At 57.2% G+C, this 22,137-nt stretch overlaps 2 protein-coding genes across 6 annotated transcripts; one reads left to right on the top strand and one right to left on the bottom strand.

Annotated features, from left to right (window-relative positions):
• The first annotated feature begins 450 nt into the window (after nt 1–450).
• SBK2 (SH3 domain binding kinase family member 2) lies at nt 451–4,538 on the top strand. Of its 2 annotated transcripts, none has more exons than XM_072607680.1 (4): nt 451–547; nt 1,958–2,195; nt 2,909–3,111; nt 3,616–4,538. In XM_072607680.1, exons 2-4 carry the CDS (start codon nt 1,964–1,966, stop codon nt 4,231–4,233), a joined length of 1,053 nt encoding a protein of 350 aa, XP_072463781.1. In that variant the 5' UTR covers nt 451–547; nt 1,958–1,963; the 3' UTR covers nt 4,234–4,538. The 2 variants fall into 2 exon arrangements, with proteins under 2 accessions (XP_072463781.1, XP_072463780.1); XM_072607679.1 differs by lacking the exon at nt 451–547 and adding an exon at nt 643–1,811 and having other exon boundaries at nt 2,897–3,111.
• A 2,568-nt stretch (nt 4,539–7,106) lies between these two features.
• Nucleotides 7,107–22,037, bottom strand: SSC5D (scavenger receptor cysteine rich family member with 5 domains). Of its 4 annotated transcripts, XM_072607665.1 has the most exons (13): nt 21,790–22,036; nt 20,951–20,977; nt 19,888–20,196; nt 19,605–19,688; nt 19,419–19,517; nt 18,397–18,705; nt 17,328–17,645; nt 15,272–15,394; nt 14,226–14,543; nt 13,070–13,765; nt 12,654–12,968; nt 12,116–12,253; nt 7,107–8,877 (listed from the first exon to the last, which is right to left on the bottom strand). In XM_072607665.1, exons 1-13 carry the CDS (start codon nt 21,812–21,814, stop codon nt 7,175–7,177), a joined length of 4,464 nt encoding a protein of 1,487 aa, XP_072463766.1. In that variant the 5' UTR covers nt 21,815–22,036; the 3' UTR covers nt 7,107–7,174. The 4 variants fall into 4 exon arrangements, with proteins under 4 accessions (XP_072463766.1, XP_072463765.1, XP_072463764.1 ...); XM_072607664.1 differs by having other exon boundaries at nt 19,419–19,688; nt 20,951–21,057; nt 21,790–22,037; XM_072607663.1 differs by having other exon boundaries at nt 19,419–19,688; nt 21,790–22,037.
• Between the last annotated feature and the right edge of the window lie 100 nt (nt 22,038–22,137).

The raw sequence follows: 22,137 nt of genomic DNA, 5'->3' as shown, positions 1-22,137 counted from the left end.
AGGGGGGGAAGAGACTGGGGTGGGGGGCAGAATCCTATTGTGGAGAGGGATGGGGGGGCGTGACAGGCTGAGAGATGAGGCAACTGGATTCCAGACCAATGTGGTGGGTTATGATCTCAGAGCATCGTGGCGGGGGCTGCAGCAGCTGGGGGGAAGGGGGAAGGGTCCAGATCCCTGGGGCTCAAGGGTGCCAGGGGTGGGGCTGCAGGTCCACTGGGTCCCTGAAGCATCAGGGGGAGGACCTGTGGGGATTGGGGAATCTAGACACCTGGGTCTCTCTCTGATGGTCTCAGGGCCCCAGATGCCCGGGTCCTGCCCACCACCTCTGGTCCCTTGCCCACCCATGGGCAGTTACTCTAGGGCCCACACGGTGTCGCTCTGGCCCTGGGGGGGAGGTGGAGGGGGTGTGGCCGAGGCGCCCTACAGGACAGGGGGGCAGGGGGCGGGGTCTCTGGGCCTATGGCCCAGCTTGGGGTTGGCAGCCACCCAAATCAGCCAGGGCACTGACCAGAGGAGTAGTGAGAGAGACCCGGAGCCCTTGGGGGAGGTGAGACTCAAGAGAGCTGGGAGCTGGGGGGCTAGGGGCAGGATGCTTGGTCCCCCAAAGGGCTGGGGACTGGGGGACAAGATTCCTGGGTCTCTGACTAGAGCTCTGAGCTGCTAGTCTCATCACCAGGGCTGCTCACGGAGTTGTTGGCAAGGGGTCTGAACTGTGGTGTTCTTTGGGGGCCAAAGGGCTGTGGCCTTGGAAACCAGAATTCATGATGAACTCGGGTATCAGGGGGCCAGAGCGATGTGAGGATTGAAGTCCCAATGGAGGTGGTGCGTGGGGACTTGGACTTCTGGGACCTGGAGAGGGGCTTGGGCTAGAAGTTTAGCCACCAGGGTCCCAAATGGAAGTAGGTGCTGGATTCCTTGCTCATTTCCTGGCAGAGATTAGAGCTGGTTCCACAGCTGATTCCCTAATAGAATTGAGGTTTGGGGCTTGGAGGCTTGGCTCCCAATACTGGGGACCTGGACAATTGAGTCCCTGAAAGTAGTGAGGATTCTAGGTCTGAATTTCTGGGTCAGTGGAAGGACTGAGGGCCAAAGGCATGAACACAGTAGCCTGAAAGAAGTTTAGGGGCTGGGGGCCCAGATGCTAGTGTTCCTGAGATATGAGAACCAGAGGAAAAAGGGGGTTGGGTCTCTAAAAGAGAACAGAGCTGGGGCCTAGTGTTGTTCTAGGGGCCTGGCGCCTACGTCTCTCAGAGGGAGATCTGGGGGCTAGGAAGCTAAGTCCCTAATGGGATTGAGGGCCATGTCCTTAAAGTGTTTTCCTGCTGGAGCATGGGGCCCTCATGGAGCTCCTAGCTATGGACTCCTGGGTTCCCAAGGAGCCTGGTGCCAAATTCCTGTCTCCATCTTGTCTGCTCCCACCCCCACCCTGCTTCAGCTTTTTTAACCCTGCCACTGGGGGTGAGTAGCACCTGTCTTCTCTTGAAATGAGGAGTCTGATTCCGCCCCCCCCCCCAAGTCTGTTTGCTTTGGAAACAGTGGGGGCTGGCTTCTTCTGCCTGGTTCATCTTTCCTCCCACTGGAGGCCCAGTTTGGGAGGAGGGGGAAAGATTAGAGAAGGCGGGGTCTAAAGAAGAGGAGACCATCTATGACCACAGTCCCTCGCCCCCAGCCCCATGACTTAGGGGCCAGATTTCTTAAGTTTTCTCTTTCTCTCAAAACTCAGTCCCATCCCTGGCTGACGTGGGCTGCAGAGCTCCTCACCCAGAGTTCCTTTGGTGTCAGAGGGAAAGTATCTTCGGGGTAGTCCAGAGGTCTGTACTCACTCAAGTCAGGGTAGGGGCTGAGAGCCTGGATACTGGCATTCTCTGGTACCCTGATACCACCTTCTCACTATAAACCAAGGTTGTGCCAGGCTTAGGACCCTCCCCAGGTTACTTGTCTGGGTTGGCTTTTCCAGTTAGTCATGACAGAAGAGAAGGGAGAGGAAGATGGGGAGATCCGGAGCTGCGACCTGGAAGATCTCACGATGGAGGAGCTGAGTGAGGGACAAGCGGCTGCCCAGGCCCTGAAGGACATGCTGACTTTGAGCTCCCAGACGCTGGTTCAAGCTGAGGTTGAGGACCTCTATGATGAGGTTCGCCAGCTGGGTCAGGGTCGCTTTGGCCGAGTCCTGCTGGTCACCCACCGACAAAGAGGTAGCTAGAAGGAACGGGGGGGGGGCAGTCTAGGGGCTGGCAGGGTCTGAGGGTCCTGAGGGGAAGAGGAGACAGCCAAAGGAAAGACGGCGGGCTACCCAAAGGAGGGGTAGACTCAACGCATGTCCAAATATGGCCTTGCCTCTTGTCCTCGACATCACGTGGTAGGGTGGAAAGAGCCGGAGTTCATGCCCTAGATCAGAACTACCCTGTGCAGGCCCCTGAGTGTGGGGCCCCAGGACTGGATTGGCCATAGGGGTGGTAGTCAGGGATCCAGGTGTCAGGGCCTTGAGACCTCAGCACATCTGAGACTCAAGTATGCAGGCTCCCTTGACCCCCAGTGGACCCAAATGTCCTGTTCCCAAGCTCATGTGCTGGACATAGAACCTTGGGCACTTAAGTATGTCCTTTCTTCTTTCTGGGCCTCAGTTTCCCCATATGTAAAATGAAGGTATTCAGCTGGTTGATCAACTTACTCCCGACTTTGCTACAGGCTGGCTGGGTGACCTTGGGGGAGCTGTTTCCTCTCAAGGCTTCAGTTTCCCCTTCTTTAAAGTGAAAGGATTGGTTTCCCACTCTTTTGACACTGGAGAATCCCTCAGGTCCAGTCCAACTCTGATGTTCTAGAATTGTGGGTTGTCCTCCCACTTTTCCCCCAGGTCCTATCCCCAACCCTTGCCCCTCCTTGCTTCCCTCCTGAGGGGATCACCCAGGGACTCCCATGGCCCTTAAGCTCCTCTCCAAGGCATCGACAACTCGCCAAGGGTTTCTTTATGAATTCTGTGTGGGACTGACTCTTGGCTGTCATGCTGGCATCGTGGCCACCTATGGCATTGGGCTGGAGACACAGGCCTGCTACGGCTTCCTCTCAGAGCCTGCCCTGCATGGGGACCTCATCGCCTTCATCCAGCCCCAGGTAGGTCAGCAGCCAGAAGACATTGCCATTCAGGGATAAGGAGAGACCCTGGGGGAGGGGCCAGAAGCTGAAGGAGCCTCTGAAGCTGGGGTCCTCCTTCCTGGGCCCTGGGCTCTCTGCGGGGATCTGAGAAGTCTGAGGAACTGGGATGGTGAGTGCTCAGAGAAGGTGGGTGGGGTGGCAGAGAATGGAGGAAGGGGGAGCTGAGCCTAGGCACTAGCCCTGAGGTCAGCTCTGGGGAAGAGGGTGCAGTAAAGCAAGGTGGCTGCCAATCATAGAGATGTCAAGAGAAGGCTCTGGCCCTAGGAGGGGACAGTTGGGGTCAGGTCACATCCCCTCCACTTAACCCAGAGTGCTTGTTCATGTGGGTGAGTGAGCCTGGGACACCCCTTGGTACTTCAGGGCAAACCCCCAGGCCTGTTCACCTCCCAGGGCTGCTAGTGGGCCCTGGTTCTGGGGCTGGGGGCCTCTTGGCTCAGCTTAGAGATCCTTGCTTCTCCACAGAGGGGCCTTGCCGACTCAGCAGCCCAGCTGTGTGTACAGCAGCTCTCCTTGGCCTTGGAGCATATCCATTCCCGGGGCCTCGTGTACCGAGACCTGAAGCCAGAAAATGTGTTGGTCTTTGAGCCGGGCTGCCGGCGGGTGAAGCTGACCGATTTTGGGCATACGCGGCCCCGAGGAACCCTGCTGCGCCTGGCTGGGCCCCCTATTCCCTATACTGCCCCTGAACTCTGCAGCCCCACCCTCCGACCTGAGGGTCTGCCCATTCAGCCCTCTCTGGATGCCTGGGCCCTTGGCGTCCTCCTCTTCTGTCTTCTCACTGGCTACTTCCCCTGGGACCAGCCACTGCCCAGCAAGGACCCCTTCTACCAGGATTTCCTGGACTGGAGAGATTCTGGGAAGGCCTGTGACCGCCCCGCACCCTGGGTCAGTTTGACCCCTGTGGCTGATCAGCTGCTGGGGGTGCTGCTTGATCCTCGGCCCCGGCACAGGGGCCCTGTGGGCTCAGTTCGAGCCTTTCTGGGCCAGTCCTGGAAGGAGAAGGCTGAGAGCCCAGAGCTAGCCAGGAAAAGGGGCGAGAGGAAAGAGGAAAAGGAGGGGGAGGAGAAGAGTACCGAGTGAGCGAGACTTGGGGGAGTCTCCAAGAAGGTGCTTTGTTCTCTGCATGGTGAGGATGGGGTGGGGGTGAGACCAGGGTCAGGAAGGTGCCCACCTCTCTTAAGCCAGACTCCGGCCCTGGCCCCAGCTCTGAGTGTCTCTTTCCTATCTTTCTCCCTCATCCGTCACCGTTTCCTGCTCTCCTCCTTTTTGTCTTTCCTTCTCTTTTACCGCTGGTTTGTTTCTCCCTGGGTCTCCCTCCCCACCAGGCTTACCCCATCTCCTCTCTCCAATAAAGGCTGAAGATACTTGTTTGCTGTCTTATCTGAGGTCATGGAGTCAGTGTGGGTTTCTATTTGTGTGCATTTCTGTGAATGTGTTTGAGTGTGTAGATGTTTGTGTGTGTGGATGTGTGTATGTGCACATGCCAGCAAGGCGGGTCCGGGGGGGGTGTAGCCTGTCACCACCTGGGCCCTTGGTGCCCTCCCAGCTGTCCAGGGCCGCCAGCCTATCCTGCCCACAAACACTCCCTCTTCCTCTCCTGCCGCTCTGCTCGGCCCTGTGCCCATCTGGGTCTGGCGGCTCTGACTTCTCGGGTGCTGGGTTCCTAGCCTACTAGGGTGGGCCCTGCTGGATATCTGGGCCCAGAGGCAGGGACCCAGGTGGACCCCTTGTCTCCCATGCCAGGGGGCTCAGGCTAGAGGGTGGCAGGCAGGCAGAATGGGGTGGGAGGAGGGGGGCTTTGTGCCACCTCCAGCTCTCACCGGAGCCTGAAATAGCTGAGCGATTAGGCAGGGAATGCCCTCCAACTGAAGGGAAGGAGTGGGGGTGGGGTTAGGCAGCAGGATGAGAGAGTTGGGGGGGCCCTGGGCCCTAACACAGGCGTTAATTGCTGCCAGGTGCTGCTGGAGATTAACAGGCAGTGATAATGAGCCTGAGATGAGGCAGCTGCCTAGGGAGCCTGGAGCAGACCTCTTAGGGGTCTGCAGGAGGGCTGCCAAGGACTTGGCTAGCTGAGGGCCGGACACCCTATGATAGTGCCAGCCTTACCTCCAGGGCTCCCCCCAATATTCTGGGAACTGCCTGGTATCCCGGGAGATGGGCAGTGCAACCCCAAGCTGCAGGTGGACAGGGAGAGCCCTCAGAGCCTGGGGTGGCCCTGACAGGGACTTTTGGAATTCCCAGGGGACTTCTGGCCACCCATGCAAGAGGGTTGGTGGCAAGATTTCCAGATGGAGTGGCCTCCCAGAGCCAGACCCTGTTTGGCCAAAAGGAATAAACTGGCCCAAGGTCATGCTGTGGCTGAGGTCAGCCTCAAACTGAGGTATCAGCCACAGCTAAACCCAGAGGCTGAGTAGTACGCCAGTATGAGCAGCCCTGAAGCATCTGCCATCCCAGTTGAAAGAGTGGGGGGACATGCCAAGAGAATGAGGTGTAGTGGAAGAAGGCTGGGTCTGGGCTCTGCCTGGGTGTGTGACCTTGGAGGAAGTACCTCCCATATCTCTAGGTCTCAGTTTCCCCTTTGTGCTCTGGTAGGGCCTCCAGAATTCCTGCTGGCACGGACCCTTCTGATACTCTGATTAAGTACTCAGACCCTGCTAGGATCCTTCCTCCACCATGCCCCATCCCCCCCATATACACCCTCCTGGCAATGGGGTCCATGGAGGACACGGTCTCCACAGAGCTGCTGGGGGCCAGGGTGAGATGTCTCTGGGTTGGAGGCCTACCCTTGAATGTTCCTTGCGGGGGGGGGGTCCCTGAGCAAGGCCTGGCATGTGTCAGCAAGGGGATGGCACTGGTCAGGCTGACTCTGCCTCTGGCTTCAGGCCCCTGGGCCAGATGTTCCAGCTTAAAGGCCAGCTGGGATAGGATAACTGGGTAATTAAGCACACACTTAGGTTCCAGGGAGTAGGCATGGTGCCCTGAGAGGTGTGGGTGTCCTTTGGCCTAGAGCCCTCCCCACAGCTCAGGGAGGGGGACCAGGGTCCCCATTCTCCCAGGCCTGCCCTCTTGCTTATGCCCAGTGGGGCTCCTCTGTGGTTCCTCTGATTCCCTGGGGATCCTGGGGGTGAGAGAAAGGCCGAATTCCACTCTTGTGAGGGGCCCCCAGACCTCAGAGAGGGGCTGAGACCCTTTCTTAGAGAGCAGGACCAGCCTCGTTGGGGATGAGGCTGCCCAGATCCAGGGATCCTGTCCCCAGCCTCCCCTGACCTGGTAGGGTAGGCACCTCGCCCCAGGCGGCCACTCCCAGGGGCCCAGTCAGAAGTTATTTAGGTCGCCCAGCTTACGGGGTGAAGGGAAGCTGAGATTCTCGGCGTGCTCAGAGAGCTCTCAAGCAGTTGGCCAGAGCCTGTCAGCTCGACAGGACCCCCGAACCCTCCCATCTTGTCCGGCTGCCCCCCCCACCCCCAGTAACTGGACCCTCCTGGCCTTTCCCTCCCCAGGCTTAGGAGTAGTGAGAAGGCCTGACCTTCCCTGGCCTCTGCTGCTGGACGCCAGGAACTCTTTGTCCTTTCCTCTGCCTGGAGGGAGGAAACTCACGGCTGTCTAAAGATGGAAGAGGGCACTTAGAGATCCTCAGGGCTGACCACCCCTCCATCAGGTGGTGACCTGAAGGGAAGCCATTTGTCCAAGGTCACAGAGCAGGAGGATGCAGATGGAGGTGGGACTCCCCCTGAGGGGTTGGCAGCTCTGCAGAGAGGGAAGCCTTGTGGGCAACCTTGTCCCCTTTTTGGCTAACCCCCTGAGCCACCTCCTTCCCCCATCCTCCTTCCCCCCTCCATGCAGCCCTGGTGATTTTCTTTTTCTTCCTCCCTTCCTCTCTGCTAAGTGCTCAGCACAAGCCTGGGCGCACAGTAGATACTCAGAAAATGGGTGCTCAATTAAACCTCCATAGGCAGTGGGATCTGGTGGTCTTTGTTCACTCAGGGGGAGGGTTTTTCTGTCCTGTCAGTCTTTGGGGCGCTCACACATCGCCTCTCCGTGGTCTCTCTTCCTCCTCCTCTTGAAGTCCGGGGACCAGGGGGGCCCTTGATGCCTCCGACAGCCCTCTCAGGGCCTGACTCAGATCTCCCAGACCCCTGATGGCCTCCACCAGCTGTTCCAGTTCCAGGCCTGCTATCCTTCTCTCATCTCTGCTCTGCTGGACTGCCTGGGTCAGACTCCTGAGCTGGCTGCCCACATCTCGCACTGCTTCAACCAGCTCCCGCAGGGCTGGGGGCTCACAGGCCATGACTCGGAGGACTGCTGGGGCAGGGGGAGTAGCCAGCACACACTGGTCAGTCTCCACATCACTGGGATCAGGGGACTCTGGGGGGACCGAAGGACCATCCAAGATCCCCCCAGAGCCAGCTGTTGGAGGATGTTTGGGGGTGGTCTGTTCGGGACCCTGGTCTGGTGTTGGGACAAGGTTAGGGACAAGATTGGGGTTAATAGTGGGCTCTGAGGCCACAGTGACGCTTGAATTTTGAGCAAACTTTTGCCTAGAGTTAGAATCTGGCATCCTGGGAGGTATAGGACTCATGGGTGGAGCCTCTGAAGGCTCAGGCCTGGGGCTGGGGGTGACACTAGGAGCTGCTGAGGAGGGCCCAGCTGGACTCAACCCGAGGGTGGTGGGGATCTGTGAGTGGCTACCATGCTGAGGTGGTGGGGATGGTGTGGACTCTGAGGGCAGCCCTGGGATGGCAGGGGACACTCTGGCTTGCTGGAAGGCGGGATTGAGCTCTAGAACTGGAGTTGTAGAAGACAAGTCAGGGGTCAGCCCATGAGCACTGGGAGAGGCAGTGGTCACCTTCGGACTTGGAGAAGGGTTGGGCCTCAGTTGTTTAGTTTGGATAGGAGTGGAGGTGGGAGTCAGCTGTGACTCTACAGAGGGCTGAGTGGTCAGTACTGGTGTGAAGGTGGAGTCAGAAGTCATCTGCAGGGATGGGTCAGAGGTCAGGTGAGAGGTAGAATCAGGAGTGAAGTGCAGCTGGGTAGAGGGAGGAGTTAGCAGTGGGCTAGAGTCAGAGGTCAGGTCTAGGGCCCAGTTAGGGGTCAGCTGAGGTCTAGAGTCAGAGGTCAGGTCTAGGCCAGAGTTAGGGGTTGACTGTGGGCTAGAGTCAGAGGTCAGCTGTGAGAAGGATTCAATGGTCTCTCGTTGGCTGGTATCAGACGTTAACTGTGGGGCAACATCAGGTATTGGCTGTGGGGTGGACGAAAGGGTGAGCTCCCCCTTAGGGGTAAAGTAAGAGGTGAGCTCTGGGGTAGAGTCAGGGCTCGGCTGTGGATCAACAAGTAGTAGTAGGTCAGTGTTGAAAGTCATCCCTGACGTTGGGGAGGACTCAGAGGTTGATGGAGGTGTAGAATCTGGGGTCAGCTGTGGGCTGGGGTCCAAGGTCAGGTCTAGGATGACTTCTGAAGTCAGTTTTTGGCTGATATCAGAGATCATCGGGGGGTTGGGCTCGAGGGTCAGTAGTTGGCCAGGGTCAGTGGTCAGCTGTTTGTCTGAGCGAGGGGTCAGCTGTGGGCTAGGGTCAGTGGTCAGGGACAGTCTGAGATCAGAGGTCAACTGTGTGCTAGATTCAGTGGTCAGCTGTGGGCTGGGGTCAGTGGTTAGGTAGAGATCTGATATGGGGGTCCCTCTGGGGGCCGCAGTACGCTGGACAGGCGGAGACCGACCAAGGAAATCTGGGGAGAGAAAGAATGGGAGGGGTGGGTCTGAGGGAGGCCAATTGGACGGCGTAGCCCTGACGACGTCATACATCGTCAGGCAGAATTGACTATTCCCTTGGGGATGGCACAGGGGGAAGGCCCTAGGGCGCCCCCTGCTGCCCAACCATCCCCAGTGAGTGGGACACAGGGAGTGGGTGGGGACGGGCATGAAGGGGGCACAAATGGAAGCAGGAGGAAAGACAGACAGGTGAAGAGAGCTGGAGACTGGGGGACAGGGGCGGCTGGGGAGCGAGGGGAGGGGGCCCCAAGACCGAGGGAAGCCCCGAGACTGCCAAGCCTGCTCCACCCGCCTCAGCGGGGACCTGTCTCCTATTTGTACTGTGGAAACTGAGGCCATTAGCGGAGACTTTCCTCCCTCGTCCCTTGAGCCTGCCACCCCCACCGGCCACGTCCCACATCTGTCCTCCCTTGGGTGGCTAAACCCTGGGGAAGCATCTTCCTCTCCTGGGGCTCTTCTCAACTGCAATCCGGCTTCCCACCCCGCAGTCCACCCAGACCTCTCTGGTCTCCAGCGGGCTCTAGGCCCACCCAGACCTCTCTGGTCGCCAGTACCCAGACCTCTCTGGTCTCCAGCGGGCTCTAGGTCCACCCAGACCACTCTAGTTACCAGTGGTCTCTTAGTTGCCAAAGCCAATGGCCTTTTCTCCACACTAGTCATCCTCGGCTTCTCTGCAGCCTTGGATGCCCTTGGTGACTCTCCTCTTTCCCAGCTCTTCTCCTACCCGTGTGACCGTTCCTTCTCCATCCCCTTTCAGCCAGGTCACATGTGCACTAATGGCCTGCATCCCACAGGGTTCTGTGTTGGTCCCTCTTCTCTTCTCCCTCTGGATGACTTTATGTGAGGAGGCCATCAGCTCCCAGGGATTTAATTGTTATCTACACAGATGATTCTCAAATCTCCTTATTCTGCCCTGAGGTCTCTGGGGACCTAAAGCCTTCATCTTTACTGCCCATGGGACATCTCAAATGGGATGTCCCATACAGAATCTTCAACTCCACATGCCCCAAACAACTCATTGTCTTTCTTCTTGAACTACCCCTCTCTTCTCTTCTTCCCTGTTCCTGTCAAAGACACCACCAACCCCAGGCTCCCAACCTCAGAGTCTCTCCCTCATCTCTCATATCCAAGCTGTGGCCAAGGCCCATTAGATTCACCGTGGCACTGTTTCTCCACTGACCCTGCCCCCACCCTGGGGCATGCCCTCATCACCTCATGTCTACCTGCCTCCAGTCGTTCCTCACTCCATTCCATCATACAGTGAGCCTTCTAAAAGTGCAGATCTGACCATGTCCTCCCCTACTCAAGAAACTCTCATAACTCCCTATTACCCCCAGGATCAAATATAAAATCCTCCCCCCTACCTTTCCAATCTTCTTGTACCCTACATTCTCTCCACCCCAATACACCACCTAATTTTCACTCCAGTGACAACAGCCTCCTGGCTGTTCCACTAACAAGACCATCCATCTCTTGGCTCTGGGCATTCTCTCCAGTGGTTCTGGACACCTGGATTTCTTTCCCTGCTCTTTTCTGACCACTGGCCTTCCTGGATTCCTTTAAGTCCCAACCAAAATCCCACCTGCAGGAAGCCTTCCCCAGCCCCTCTTCATCCTAGGCCTTGCCTCTCTTGATCATCTTTCATTTATCCTGTATAGACCTAAAGGCCAAGGTCTCCCACTGCTTCCTCAGCCATCTTCAGTTGTCCTGATCCATATTGGGCCACTGGACCCAGATGGCTCTGGAGGGGAAAGTGAGGCTGGTGACTTTGCACAGCCCTGCCTCTCTTAAATCCAATTCACTTCATGTCATGGCATCACCTTCCTGATGTCCTGGTCCTCTCCAAGAATGAAGGACAAACCATAACCACAACCCCTGGCACTTAGCAGAGTGCCTGTACGTAGTAGGTACCTTAAAAACGGTTGCTGATTGACAAAGAAAGACTAAGAGACAGAAACTGGCAGGCAAAAAACAGTAGAGAGACAGAGACAAACAAAGATGCGGAGGCTGGTGAGAGATAGGAAAAGATACAGAGATGGAGATATTGGGAGACAGATGGGTAAAAGTGAGATAGCCATAGAGAATCAAAGTGGAAGAGACTCTAAGAAAAGCACCTCAGAGGTCAGGAAGCGGGGATTTGAACTGGAACATATCCCCCAAGACTAATGATCTCAGAGCTGACCAGGGGGGCTTGTAAAGACAGAGACTCTGCACCCAGGCTCATGAAAGGGGCAAAGGCCAGTTGGAGGGTGATGAGACAGAGATACCAGGAACAGAGGCAAAGATGTGGGGATATAGATGGAGGCTGGGGGGAGGCCAAGGTTGAACTGGGCAGGAGAGACAAGGAAGGACAAAGATGTGAAGAAACCAAGGGAGAGACATTGAAGGAATAGACAGTGGATAAGGGAGGAAGTGAGAGAGAGAGAGAGATGGGGAGAGTCAATGGAGAGGAAGAGACTGAGATGAGGGTGTGCGTGCATGTGAGTTTGTGGGGGGGGGGGGGTGTATGTATGGTGTGTATGTGTGTGTGTGACACAGACACTGGAGAGACAGAGGGGGGAAGGAGGAGGGGCAGAGAGAGGGACCCAGAGACAGATGGAGTGGCAGAGACAAACAACCATGAGAGAGTGGAGATGGGGGAGGGGAGGTGCCAGGGAGGCAAGCTCCAAGGAGGACTGGGGGTGGGGGAAGGAAGGGAGCTGGGTTAGAGACAAAACAAATGCTCTCTCTGAAGTGAGACAGACAGATACATAGAGGGGGCACCCCCAGGGAGCCGGAGGGACAGCAGACTGCCCCCCCATGGGGGAAGGCACTGGGCAGGGGAAGCAGCCATAGCCTGTGAAGAGCCTGCACTGCCTTGGTCTTCTCTGGGGTGTGCTGGGATGGGGGCCAAGAGGGGATGGGCCTCCCACCTCTTATGGGGGTTTCTCTGGGCTACCTCACTTGATGCCTGGGAGGTCTGGCCTCAGTGTCCCTGAGATCCCCTGGCTACGTTATTATAGGGTCTCTGGGCTTTCCCAGGTGTGTCGCTGCGGGGGGGTCTCTGGGCTCACTCTGGTCTGTTCTTGTGGGCACGCTCAGACCCCAGTGAGGATGGGCTCACACAGCATAGGATCTCTAGGGCGTGCTCTTAGGAGGTGGCTGGGGCCCAGTTAGCACCGTCAGTCCCATCTCTGGATTGGCCCTGCTCCTTACCTGGATCTCCAAGGTCCTGGGGTGTCTCAGAGGTGAGGTCATGGCTGGGAGCAGCTGTTGTGCGGGTTCCCCAGGTCACATCCCTGCGAGAGCTGGTGTCCCAGGCCCAGGGGACATCACTGTCATCCTCCATGTCTCCTGTGGGGATGGATGGGGAGATTCTGAAACTTCAGGCTCCCTGGGGGGCCAGAAGACCCATTTGTCAGGACTGCAAAGCCCTGTCCTTCCTCCTACAATGACTGACCTCAGGAGCCTTCAGGTTCCCAGAGCCCTTAGACCCAGGTTCCTGAAGAAGCCACAGTCCCCTGCTGGTCCCTCCCAATGGTGCCCAGGCTCTGCATCCACTAGTGCTCTCTCTCTCTTTCTGTCCAACTTCCTCGTTCTCTCCATTCCTTTCATGCCCTACCCCACCTCACTGCTCCCTACACTAGCCCTGGGTGTCTGGGCTCCCTGACACTCTAGTTCCCTCGGATCATGGGATCTGCCGGGATCACAGAGCCATTTTTTCCCAGCCCATTCTAGGTTTCTTGCCTTATACCTGTGCAAGTGAGCCCTACATCTTCCTGGTGCTCACAGTTGTGGATCCCCCAGGGCGAGGCTGGACAGTCCGCTAGCGAGGCCTCGGTGCCCACACAGGCCACATCATCCAGCCAGATGGGGCCTGTCCCAGATCCATAGTAGGTTTTGCCGACGCGGGGCCGTATCCCACCACAGCCCAACTCCCGGCAGGCGACAGCTGCATCTCGGGGGTCCCAGCCATCATCACACACTGTTCCCCACACGTCTCCACGCCACACCTCCAGCCGTCCGGCACACCGATCGGGCCCATCGGAGAGACGCAGCCGAAGGAGACCTGACCATGGCCACATGGCAAGGCTCAGTCCCACCTGTGGACCTCTCTCCCCAGCCCTCTTTCCTTCCCTCTACCAGCCCCTCTACCTGCTCTAGCCTTACCTGTCTCTCCAGAGCCTGGCCAGGTCTGGGGAGAGGACAAGTCTTTTGGGGTGCTTGTGGGTAAAGTCTTGAAGGCCCCCCAGCTGGTCTTAGCCCCTGGTGTGGAAGAACCTGGGTCTAAGGAGATTTCAGAGGAAATCTCATCTTGATCCTTTGGGGTTGCTTCCTTGGGGCCTTGAGTGCTTAGCTGTGGGATGACCTGGGAAGGTTGTCTTTGTAAGGACCAAGTGGTCAGCGAGGGGCTGGCCGAAGATGTCACTGGTATGCTCAGTAGTGTGGTCTGAGAGGGCAACAGTAGTGAGTCCTGGGAGGTCTGACCTCTGGGAATCTGAGTGGTTGGTTTGGGAGAGGCCTGGGGGGTCCGGCCTCGGGGTGTCTGTGTGGTCAGTTTGAGGAAGGCCTGGCCTTGTGGAACCCGAGTTGTCTGCCTTCTTGGGACCTTAGTGGTAGACTGTCCAGGTGGTCGCACTGTTGGTTTCCGTGGTTTCTTCGTAGCCCACTTTTTGGAGCTATATGGAGTCCTCCCTGGTGGTTTGGCCACTGTTGTTCCAGGGCTGCTAGTGGTCAGCTGGGTGGCTATGTTCCCTGGATTCTCAGTGGTCCACTTCCTGATGGGCCAGCCCCGTCCATTCCCACGTGGCTCTGGGGCCCAGCTCCAGCTGAAGAGGTTTGGGACTGAGTCAGGCCCGAGACTCCCTGGGGAGAGAAGGCAGGGGCCAGGTCACACTCCTGATTGTCCATAAAGGTCCCCTCCAGGAAAGCTCCTTGGGTCTGTTCCTCCAGGTGTTTCTCTTAGGTTTGGCCAGAGGACTGTGTGCCTCTCCCTCCTTCCCAGAGCCCTTTTGGGAGAACTTCCCAACTCTTCCAAGGAGTCTTCCTCAATTTCAGAAGGGAGACTTCTTTCAGTAAGCCCTCCAGATCTGGGGAAAGAGATCCCTCTTTCCTAGAAGCCCTCCCCAAGTCAAGAAGGGAGGCCCCCCAGTCTAAAGAAGCCCTCCTAGCCAAGGTAGGGGAGACCCCCAAGAGTGTAGAGGAAGGAACTCTTCCTCTTCTCCTCCCTCCACCCTTCCCCAAGAAACTCCCCAAGATGATGCTTAGGAGGGGTAGGTAGGGCTGGCCCTGGGGGTAGGGCTGCCGGCAGATAGGAACACCTTACCTATACAAGTGATCCCCACATCCTCATTATGGGCACAGTTGTGTTTCCCCCAGGGGGCTGCAGGACAGTTGGCCAGCCGGACCTCAGTCCCACTACAAGCCACGTCATCCAGCCAGATGGGGCCTTCCCCCCAGCCGAAGCGGCCAGCGGCCGGACCCGGCTCCTGGGGGACACCACAGCCTAGTTCTCGGCAGGCCACGGCAGCATCTCGCACATCCCAGCCATCATCACACACAGTCCCCCAGCGACCACCATGCCACACCTCTAGCCTCCCAGCACAGCGGCCTGGCCCAGATACCAGGCGAAGGTGAGGGGTACCTGTGGGAGAGGGCAGAGGTCATGAGCAGCCTGGGTGGCAAGGCCCAGTGATAGAACTCCCCTCCAACCCATTCCCTACCCACAGTGATAGGATTGAGACTTATAAGGGACCTTTGAAATCATCTAATTGAATCTCCCATTGGACAGATGGGGAAACTGAAGCCCAGAGAGAAGAATGGCCTGTTCCATGACTGAGTCTGTGACCTTTGACTTTGGCTTTAGCCTCTTTGCTGGATTAAAGAATCCCTTTTTTACTGTCCTGTTCTGAGCATCATGACTCATACAGCCTGCCCAAGAGAAGTGTGCTGTTACCTGAGCTGGCACGTGACCTGAAAGCCCAGGCCTGGGTTTGGTCGCCACTTACTGGATGCATGGTCTTGAGTTAATGATTGTCCCTCTCTGAGCCCCCTCCCCTCAGACAAGGAGGATGATCTCTTGGATCCTGCCTTTCTCTGGCCCTTGGCTTCCTCACGTGTGAAATGAGAGGTTTGAAGGATTGCTTTCTGGGTGACCTAGGGTGAAACCCTCACCCTTTCTGGGCAGACTGACCTAAATGCAGCACCAACTCTCCAGTCTGAGAGCAGGCTCTGGGTCAGGGGGGCAAAAGACTCAATTGTCAAGGTCTTCAGTCTCCTGGTGACCCCTCAGGAGGACCCAATGGCCAGATAACTGCATTCCCCACCCCAGGAAAGCAGAAGCCCCAGGGGTCAGACTAGCTTCTCACTCACCCTCTTTAGGGCCTGGTTCCCGCAGGGTCGTGGCAGAGGCAGGAGAAGGCCCACTAGTGGGGGCCTGAGTCTCTGGGGCCCCGACACTGCTGCTGCCTGGGGTGGGCAAGCCCAGAGGCAGACCTGGATAGGGGTGAGACATGATAAGGAAGTCACTACTGAAGCCACTTAGCCAGCTTTTCCTCTTCCCTACTCCCCCATATCTGTGGAGTGAATGTGGGGAAGAGATATGTGGGGGAAAAAGAAGAGTCTATAGGGAGAGAGTTGGGGCAGGGAGGAGAGTGAGGAGGAATAGGAGGGGGAGAGAGAAGGGTCGGTGGGGGAAGGGATGGGGGAGGGAAGGGTCACTGGGGGAAGAGATCCATTCCATTTCTTTTATTGACCTAGGTACCAGTAGACCAGGAGAATAATGTGGCTAGGTAGCTAAGCATTCCATCAAATACCTCGTACTGTTCTTGTAGGCTTAATGCCCTGGACTGTCTGAGTCACTTTTATTTTCTTACATTTTCCATGAATCCAGTAAAGAACTCTCTTTTATAGTCAACCCAATCTTATCATGAAATTGTACAGTTAGCTGAATTCAGAACTAGTTGAATGGCCATTGATGTTTTCTAACTATTAATATTTTGATGTTAGCTCGGCAGGAGGTGCCCAATGCAATGCTCCAGGGATCTGTGCTGGGCTGGATTCTGTTAAATACTTTTATCACCTAATGGAATAAGGGCGAAGATTCCAAATCATCTAACTCAGAGGAGACAGTGAGCTGCGAGTGTGCTCTCTATCTCTCTCTGCATCTGTCTCTCTGTCTCTGTCTCTTCCCCTCTCTCCCTAAAACGTCGGGGTCTAGCAGCTTGCTGACTGCGTCAAACACTGAGTAGAAGGTGAAGTTTAAGAGGAGTAATTACAGTTTTGCACTTGAGTTCGAAAGATCAGTTTCACAAGTAAAAAGTGGAAAGGCACAGCCATGCTACTATTCATCTGGAAAAGATCAAGGGGCCATAGAGGGCCACAACTTCATGGCAGGAACTGCATATGGCTCGATTAAACTTTAATTTAATATGAGTCAGTATGATGTAAATGGAAAAGAAAGCTGTGTGGAAGGTGACATAAAGGAGGACTGTTCCCCTGTTGCCCTCCTCCCTTCCCACCTGGACTTCAGCAATGGCCCGATGGGAAGACTGGCTGCTTCTAGTTTCTCCCCCTAAATGCATCCTCCATTCAGCCACTAACATGATCTTCCTAAAAGTGCGGGGTTGACTGGGTCACTCCCCTACTCAATAAACTCCAGTGGCTCCCTATGGCATCCACGGTCAATTACAAAATCTCTCCCCACCCTTCCAGTTTCCCTACACTTACCCCAGCTCATGCACTCTTCCTAGGGACCCCAGCCTCCTATGTCTCCCTCTCTTGGCTCTGGGCATCCTCTCTGGCTTTCTCCCATGCCTGGAGCATTCTCTCTCATCTCAGCCTTCTGCTTTCCCTGCCTTTCTTTAAGGCCCTTCTAAAATTCCAGTTTCTACAGGATGAATCTTCCCCCACTCTGAATTCCTTTGTTGTTTCCTATTTATCTTTTTTCTCACTTGTCTGTCCACCACTGTTGGTGCATTGCAGACTGTAAGATTCCGGAGGCAGGAATGGTCTGCTGTGCTTTCTATCTAGCGTCGTGGCTGACACTTAGTAGGTACTTAAAAAAAGTTGACACTCTGACGACTTCGAATATTCGAAGCACCGTCATGGAAGGCAGGCTAGCCCAGTGCTTTGTGGGCAGGGCTGCAGAGGCAGAAGAGGCTCAAGGTGGAAAGTGGCCCAGCGTTGGGAGCTGTCCAGCAGTGGAGACTGCTGCCTGGGGAGGTGAGGCTCTCCCCCAACAGTCAGTCGTGGTGGAGGAGTGGGCACTCTGTTTGCCCCTGAAGAGTCTCCCATGTCTGGGGGCCCTTTCCAAGAGGGGGAGCTGGGGGCCAATAGAGCGAGGTCCACAGGCACCTAGAGTAGGGTGCATGGGGTGCCCAGGGAGATGACCTTGGCCATGGTAGTGGGGGTAGAGAGGGGCTCTTACCATCACATACAGCCCCTGCGTCCTCTCGGTGGTGACAGTCATGTTGGCCCCAGGGGCGGGCTGGGCAGAACCCCAGGGATGTCTCATTCCCCTTGCACCGAAGGTCATCCAGCAGGATGGGTCCAGTCCCCTCCCCAAAGAAGGCCCCTCCTGGGGCAGCAAGGGCACCACCACAGCCCAGTTCTCTACAGGCCACGGCAGCATCCCGAAGGTCCCAGCCATCATCGCACACTGTCCCCCAGCGGCCCCCGTGCCACACCTCCAGCCGCCCAGCACAACCATTGGGACCCCCCGCCAGGCGCAAGTGGGGGGCTGGACCTGGTGTGGGGAAAAGAAATAACAAGGGTCAGTCTGCACTATTCTCCTCTATGTCTCCAACACTGGGACTGGCCTGAGTCCCCCAGCTTAGCTCCTCTATCTGCTCTCCATGCCCCTAACTCTCCAAACTTGTTCCCTCTCTGTGCTCCCATGTGCCCCTGTGGCCCTAGCTGCCTACTCTCCCCCTGCCCATCCTAGTCAGTTGGTGTGGAGGGAGGGGAGAGACTAGGAAGAAATTGAAAAGGTTCCAGGGGGCTTTGAAGGTCAAGACCTGGGGACCCCTGATGTCCGTGCTCATCAATCTGTTTTCCAGTTTTTCCCTTATCTTCCTGCTCATCAGGAAGGATGAGGATGTTGCGTGGGGTTAGAGGCAGGACAGGGGTGGGCAGCACCCAGGTGAGGGGCTGAGGCTGTGCTGGGGTGAGGGGTCTGATAAGTCCTCTGAAGAGATTCTAGAAATGGTAGAGGTTGGGGTCGTCCATGAACCCCTTCCCTTACAGACTAGAATGTCAGGGTGTGGAAAAGACCTTATTCCTGTTATATGATATGCTAAAACATATAGCAATGGCAATAAAAAAAACAGAGCCCCTCAACACTGTCTGGTCCAGCCAGTTCATTTTACAGATGGGGAAACCGAGGCCCAGATCATGGAAGGGACCCACTCCCAGGCAGGCAGTGGCAGGGCCAAGGAGAAAGGAGCAAACACAGGATTTTCAGCCCCGAGGGCTGCTTTGGGAGCCCTGGGACTCACCTTCGCAGACTAGTCCGGCATCCTCTGTGTGGTCACAGTTGCTTCGTCCCCAAGGGCTCCGGGGACAGTCCTGGAGGGCCTGCTCCCCTCCTCCACAGCCCACATCATCCATCCAAACAGGACCTGACCCTTCCCCAAAGCGGGCCCCTCCAGGGGCAGCCAGGGCTCCCCCACAGCCCAGCTCCCTGCAGGCCACAGCAGCATCCCGCAGGTCCCAGCCGTCGTCACACACTGTCCCCCAGCGGCCCCCGTGCCACACCTCCAGCCGCCCAGCACAGCTGTGGGGCCCCCCTGCCAGGCGCAGATACTCTGCAGAGGAGGGACTCAGTGAGCCAGGCCTTCATCTAAGCCCTCCAGGTGCCTGGGTCCCTGAGGGATTGGGGGCCAAGAGGCAGAGGCTTGGATCCCTGAGGAGAATGGAAGCTGGGGGCTGGTAAGCCTGGGTGGGCCATATGTTCTGGGGAGCTCCACTCCTGGGTGTCAAGGGCCAGAGGGCTTCACCTGACTATGCAGAGGACACCTGAGTCCCTGAGGACAGTAGGGAATGAGGAGGCAGATCTCCAGATCCCTAAGACAGGCAGAGGGTGGGCAAGGAACAGGTGCCTGGATACCTGAGTCTCTGAGTGGGGTGGGGGTGACCATGAAAATAGCAGGTCATGTAGGTAGCCTTTTGGGGGCTGTACAGTGGGTACAGAATCAGCTGACATCAAATGAGGCAGGAACCAGAGAGATGGACATGTGGGTCCTGGGGGCGGGGGAGGGGCTAGGGAGTTGGACATGTGGGTCCTGGGGGGAGGGGCAAGGGGATTTGGACGCGTAGGCCCCAGGGAGTTGGGGCAGGCAGAATGAAGGGAGATAAGAAGTAAAGGTATCCCCCCACTGACCTCATGAACATTCCTAATAGTACCCAGATGTAGTTTTGGCTGCGGACTTGGGGGGGAACTAAACTGGAAATGAAAAGGTGGAGGGGGGTGAGGGGAGTTGGCTCTATCTTAGAGGGACATGTGGGGGTGGTCACTCACCCTGTCGGAAAGCACTGGAAGTCAGCAGAGGGGCCCGGGTGGCCTTGGGCAGCTTGGGAGGCCGAGGGGCCTTCTGGGGGCTGCTTGTCGGGTTCCCAGCTAGGGGAAGGGTGAATGAGGGAAGGGGAGGGGAGATGTAAGCGTCAGGCTCTGCAGATTCTGCAGGGGGAGATCTTGGGGCCTCACCTGGGGATGTTGGGGAGCTCTCAGACCACAGCTCCCGGTCCAGGGGCTCTGTTGAATCCGACCTTGAGTTGGTTGCCCGCTGACCTGTAGGGAGTGGGCAGATTTGGAAGAGCTTAGTGGTGTTTAGTGGGGAGGGCCCTGGGAGTTCCAGTGCCAGGCTTCCTAAAACATAGTGTTAGGTACTTTGGGGTCCCATGCCAGAGTTCTTGGATACTTCCATCTTGGAGAGGGTGAGGATTAGGAAAGAGCAGGACCCTGGAGGGCCGGGGACTGGAGCTCTTACCTACACAGACGAGGCCAGCGTCCTCCTCGTGGGAGCAGATGTGGGCCTTCCAGCCTCGGTGACGACAGAGGCCCAGCCGGCTCTCAGACCCACGACAAGCCAGCTCACTCAGCCAGACTGGCCCGATCCCCTCTCCAAAGAAAGCTCCTGCTGGGGCGGCCAGGGCTCCTCCACAGCCCAGCTCCCTGCAGGCCACAGCAGCATCCCGCAGGTCCCAGCCGTCGTCACACACCGTTCCCCAGCGCCCCCCGTGGCGCACCTCCAGCCGCCCGGCACAGCCATGGGGGCCCCCAGCCAGGCGAAGCCGCTCTGCCGAGGGGGGTCCAGTGAGGAGGGACCCTCATCTAGCCCAGCAGTATCCCTAGGCTTTTGAGGGGGCCTGGGGGCACTAAATACTTGAGCTGCTGAAGAGGCAGATAGGAGTCCTGGAAATCTTTATCCCTAAGGAACCAGGGGCTGGCATGCCAGTCCCCATGGATGCCTGAGGAGAGTTGAGGTTTAGAGAGCAGACACCTGAGATCCTGAGAAAAGCTAGGTCAGTGAGGGGAGCAGGGCCTGGGAGACCCAAAGGCTGAGTCACTGAGGGTTTGAGTTCAAGGTTAGAGAACTGAGCCGGGCTAGGAAGCTGGATGCCTGAGTCCCTGTCCAAAGAATGGGTTGGAGGTCCTGGGGTGCTGAGAGGGTCTGAGTCCCTGGGATGAGTAGGGCTGGAGAAGCACACGTTTGCTGGGTGGCTGGACACTTGGGTCCCTGTTGGGGAGGGGGCCCAGGGATCCCACACTCCTAGGTTTATGATGGGCAGGGTAGAGACTCGGGGCTTCTGAGGGAGTGGCTGTGTACTGGGGAGGGGGAAGGCTGGGTTCCCATGAACAAAGAATGAAGAGCCTAATGTTTGGAGCCCTGTGGTCTAGCCCACAGTATCCTTGATGCCTGTATCCCCAAGACAACCAGTGAGGGAAGGGGAGAATCCAGTGAGCTCCAAAGCTAAAGCCCAGAGGTGGAGTTGGGTGGTGACAAAGGGCATGACAGGGAAGGAGGAGAAGGGGACTCAGAAAAGACTCACCCACAGCCTGAATCCCCATCAGAACAGCTGGAAGAGAGATGAGGGCGATAAGGTGAAGGTGGGGAGTCCTTGCCCCTGTCACCGCCTCAGAGGAGACACTCAGGGATCTGGGTTAGGTATGAAGCTGTGTAGGGCCTTGACAGGGTCGAGCATTCACAAAGCAGTGGGGAGAGGGTCTGGATTCCAGGTTTCTGAATGGGGATGCCTGGATCTCTGAACCCAGTGGGAAGGACCTGAGGAAATGGAGCCCCAGTCCCTGGGAGAACAGTTCAGAAAGAGGAAGGGACCTTCAACCTGGCTTCCAGGAGAGCCTAGATGTTTGGACCCTTGATGGGGATGAGACCTGGACACCACAGGGAACAAAGGTCAGTGACGGTGGAGGCTGCAGCTGACTGGGCTCTTGAGAAGGGAATAGGGAACAGGGAACCCTATTTCTGGATCTTAGAAGACAATGGGGGACAAGATGCCATCTGGACCTCTCTTGGAGGAGGGTGGCAGACTGCTGGATCCTTTTGAAAGTAATGAAAACTAAATGTTTAGGATTGTGGAGAGTAGCCAGAAGAGCAAAGTGTATGCTGGGGGCTGGGACTCCTGGGTCCCTGAAGGGGAGAAGCAAGGACTCCCAGATGTCCAGGAGGCAGGGGCTGGGGACCAGGACTCTTGGGTCTCTGAAGGGGAGAAGCGAGGACTTCCAGATGTCTAGGAGGCAGGGGCTGGGGGTCAGGACCTCTGGGTCCCTGAATGGGAGAAGTAAGGACTCCCAGATGCCCAGAAGGAGCTAGGGTCAGTAGGAGGCAGGGGTTGGGAGCAGGGACCTCTGGGTCTCTGCGGTCACTCACCAAGGAGGTAGGCCAAGACCCTCATCTCTGCAGAGCCAGCCCCTAGGACCCAGGCTGGGGGGGCTGGGGGACGGGGGGGAGCAGACGAGGTCGAGGAGGCGGAGGCAGTAAAAGCTGAGGGGAAGTGCCGGCAGCGCCCTGGACTGAGGAGGGGCGGGCAGGCGGGCGGGGGCTGGGGACACGCCGGCACCAGGAAGGGAAGAGAACAGTGGAGGAGGCAGCGGGGGACCAGGAGGGGGCTGAGGAGGCGTGGGGGAATGGGGGGGGGGGGATTGGCTGGCCCCAGACACTTCGGGCGCTGGGCCGGGAGACCTGCCAAAAGGGGCTGGAGCAGCCTCTGGCCCTGGA

This window comes from Notamacropus eugenii, chromosome 5, assembly GCF_028372415.1.
Source record: "Notamacropus eugenii isolate mMacEug1 chromosome 5, mMacEug1.pri_v2, whole genome shotgun sequence".
Taxonomy (NCBI): Eukaryota; Metazoa; Chordata; class Mammalia; order Diprotodontia; family Macropodidae; genus Notamacropus; species Notamacropus eugenii.
The sequence above is the reverse complement of the archived record's forward strand: the minus strand, read 5'-3'. Positions and strand labels throughout refer to the sequence as shown.

What these genes read in the sequence shown, in the direction of transcription:
- SBK2 (XM_072607679.1), top strand. Translation starts at nt 1,964, where the DNA reads ATGACAGAAGAGAAGGGAGAGGAAGATGGGGAGATCCGGAGCTGCGAC. An exon ending in GGTCACCCACCGACAAAGAG is followed by an intron (nt 2,196 to 2,896) that starts GTAGCTAGAAGG and finishes TTCCCTCCTGAG; the next exon opens with GGGATCACCCAGGGACTCCC. An exon ending in TCGCCTTCATCCAGCCCCAG is followed by an intron (nt 3,112 to 3,615) that starts GTAGGTCAGCAG and finishes GCTTCTCCACAG; the next exon opens with AGGGGCCTTGCCGACTCAGC.
- SSC5D (XM_072607663.1), bottom strand. Translation starts at nt 21,814, where the DNA reads ATGAGGGTCTTGGCCTACCTCCTTG. An exon ending in GGAACCAGGCCCTAAAGAGG is followed by an intron (nt 14,544 to 15,271) that starts GTGAGTGAGAAG and finishes CCTCTCCCACAG; the next exon opens with GTACCCCTCACCTTCGCCTG. An exon ending in GCCAGGCTCTGGAGAGACAG is followed by an intron (nt 12,969 to 13,069) that starts GTAAGGCTAGAG and finishes GGCCATGGTCAG; the next exon opens with GTCTCCTTCGGCTGCGTCTC.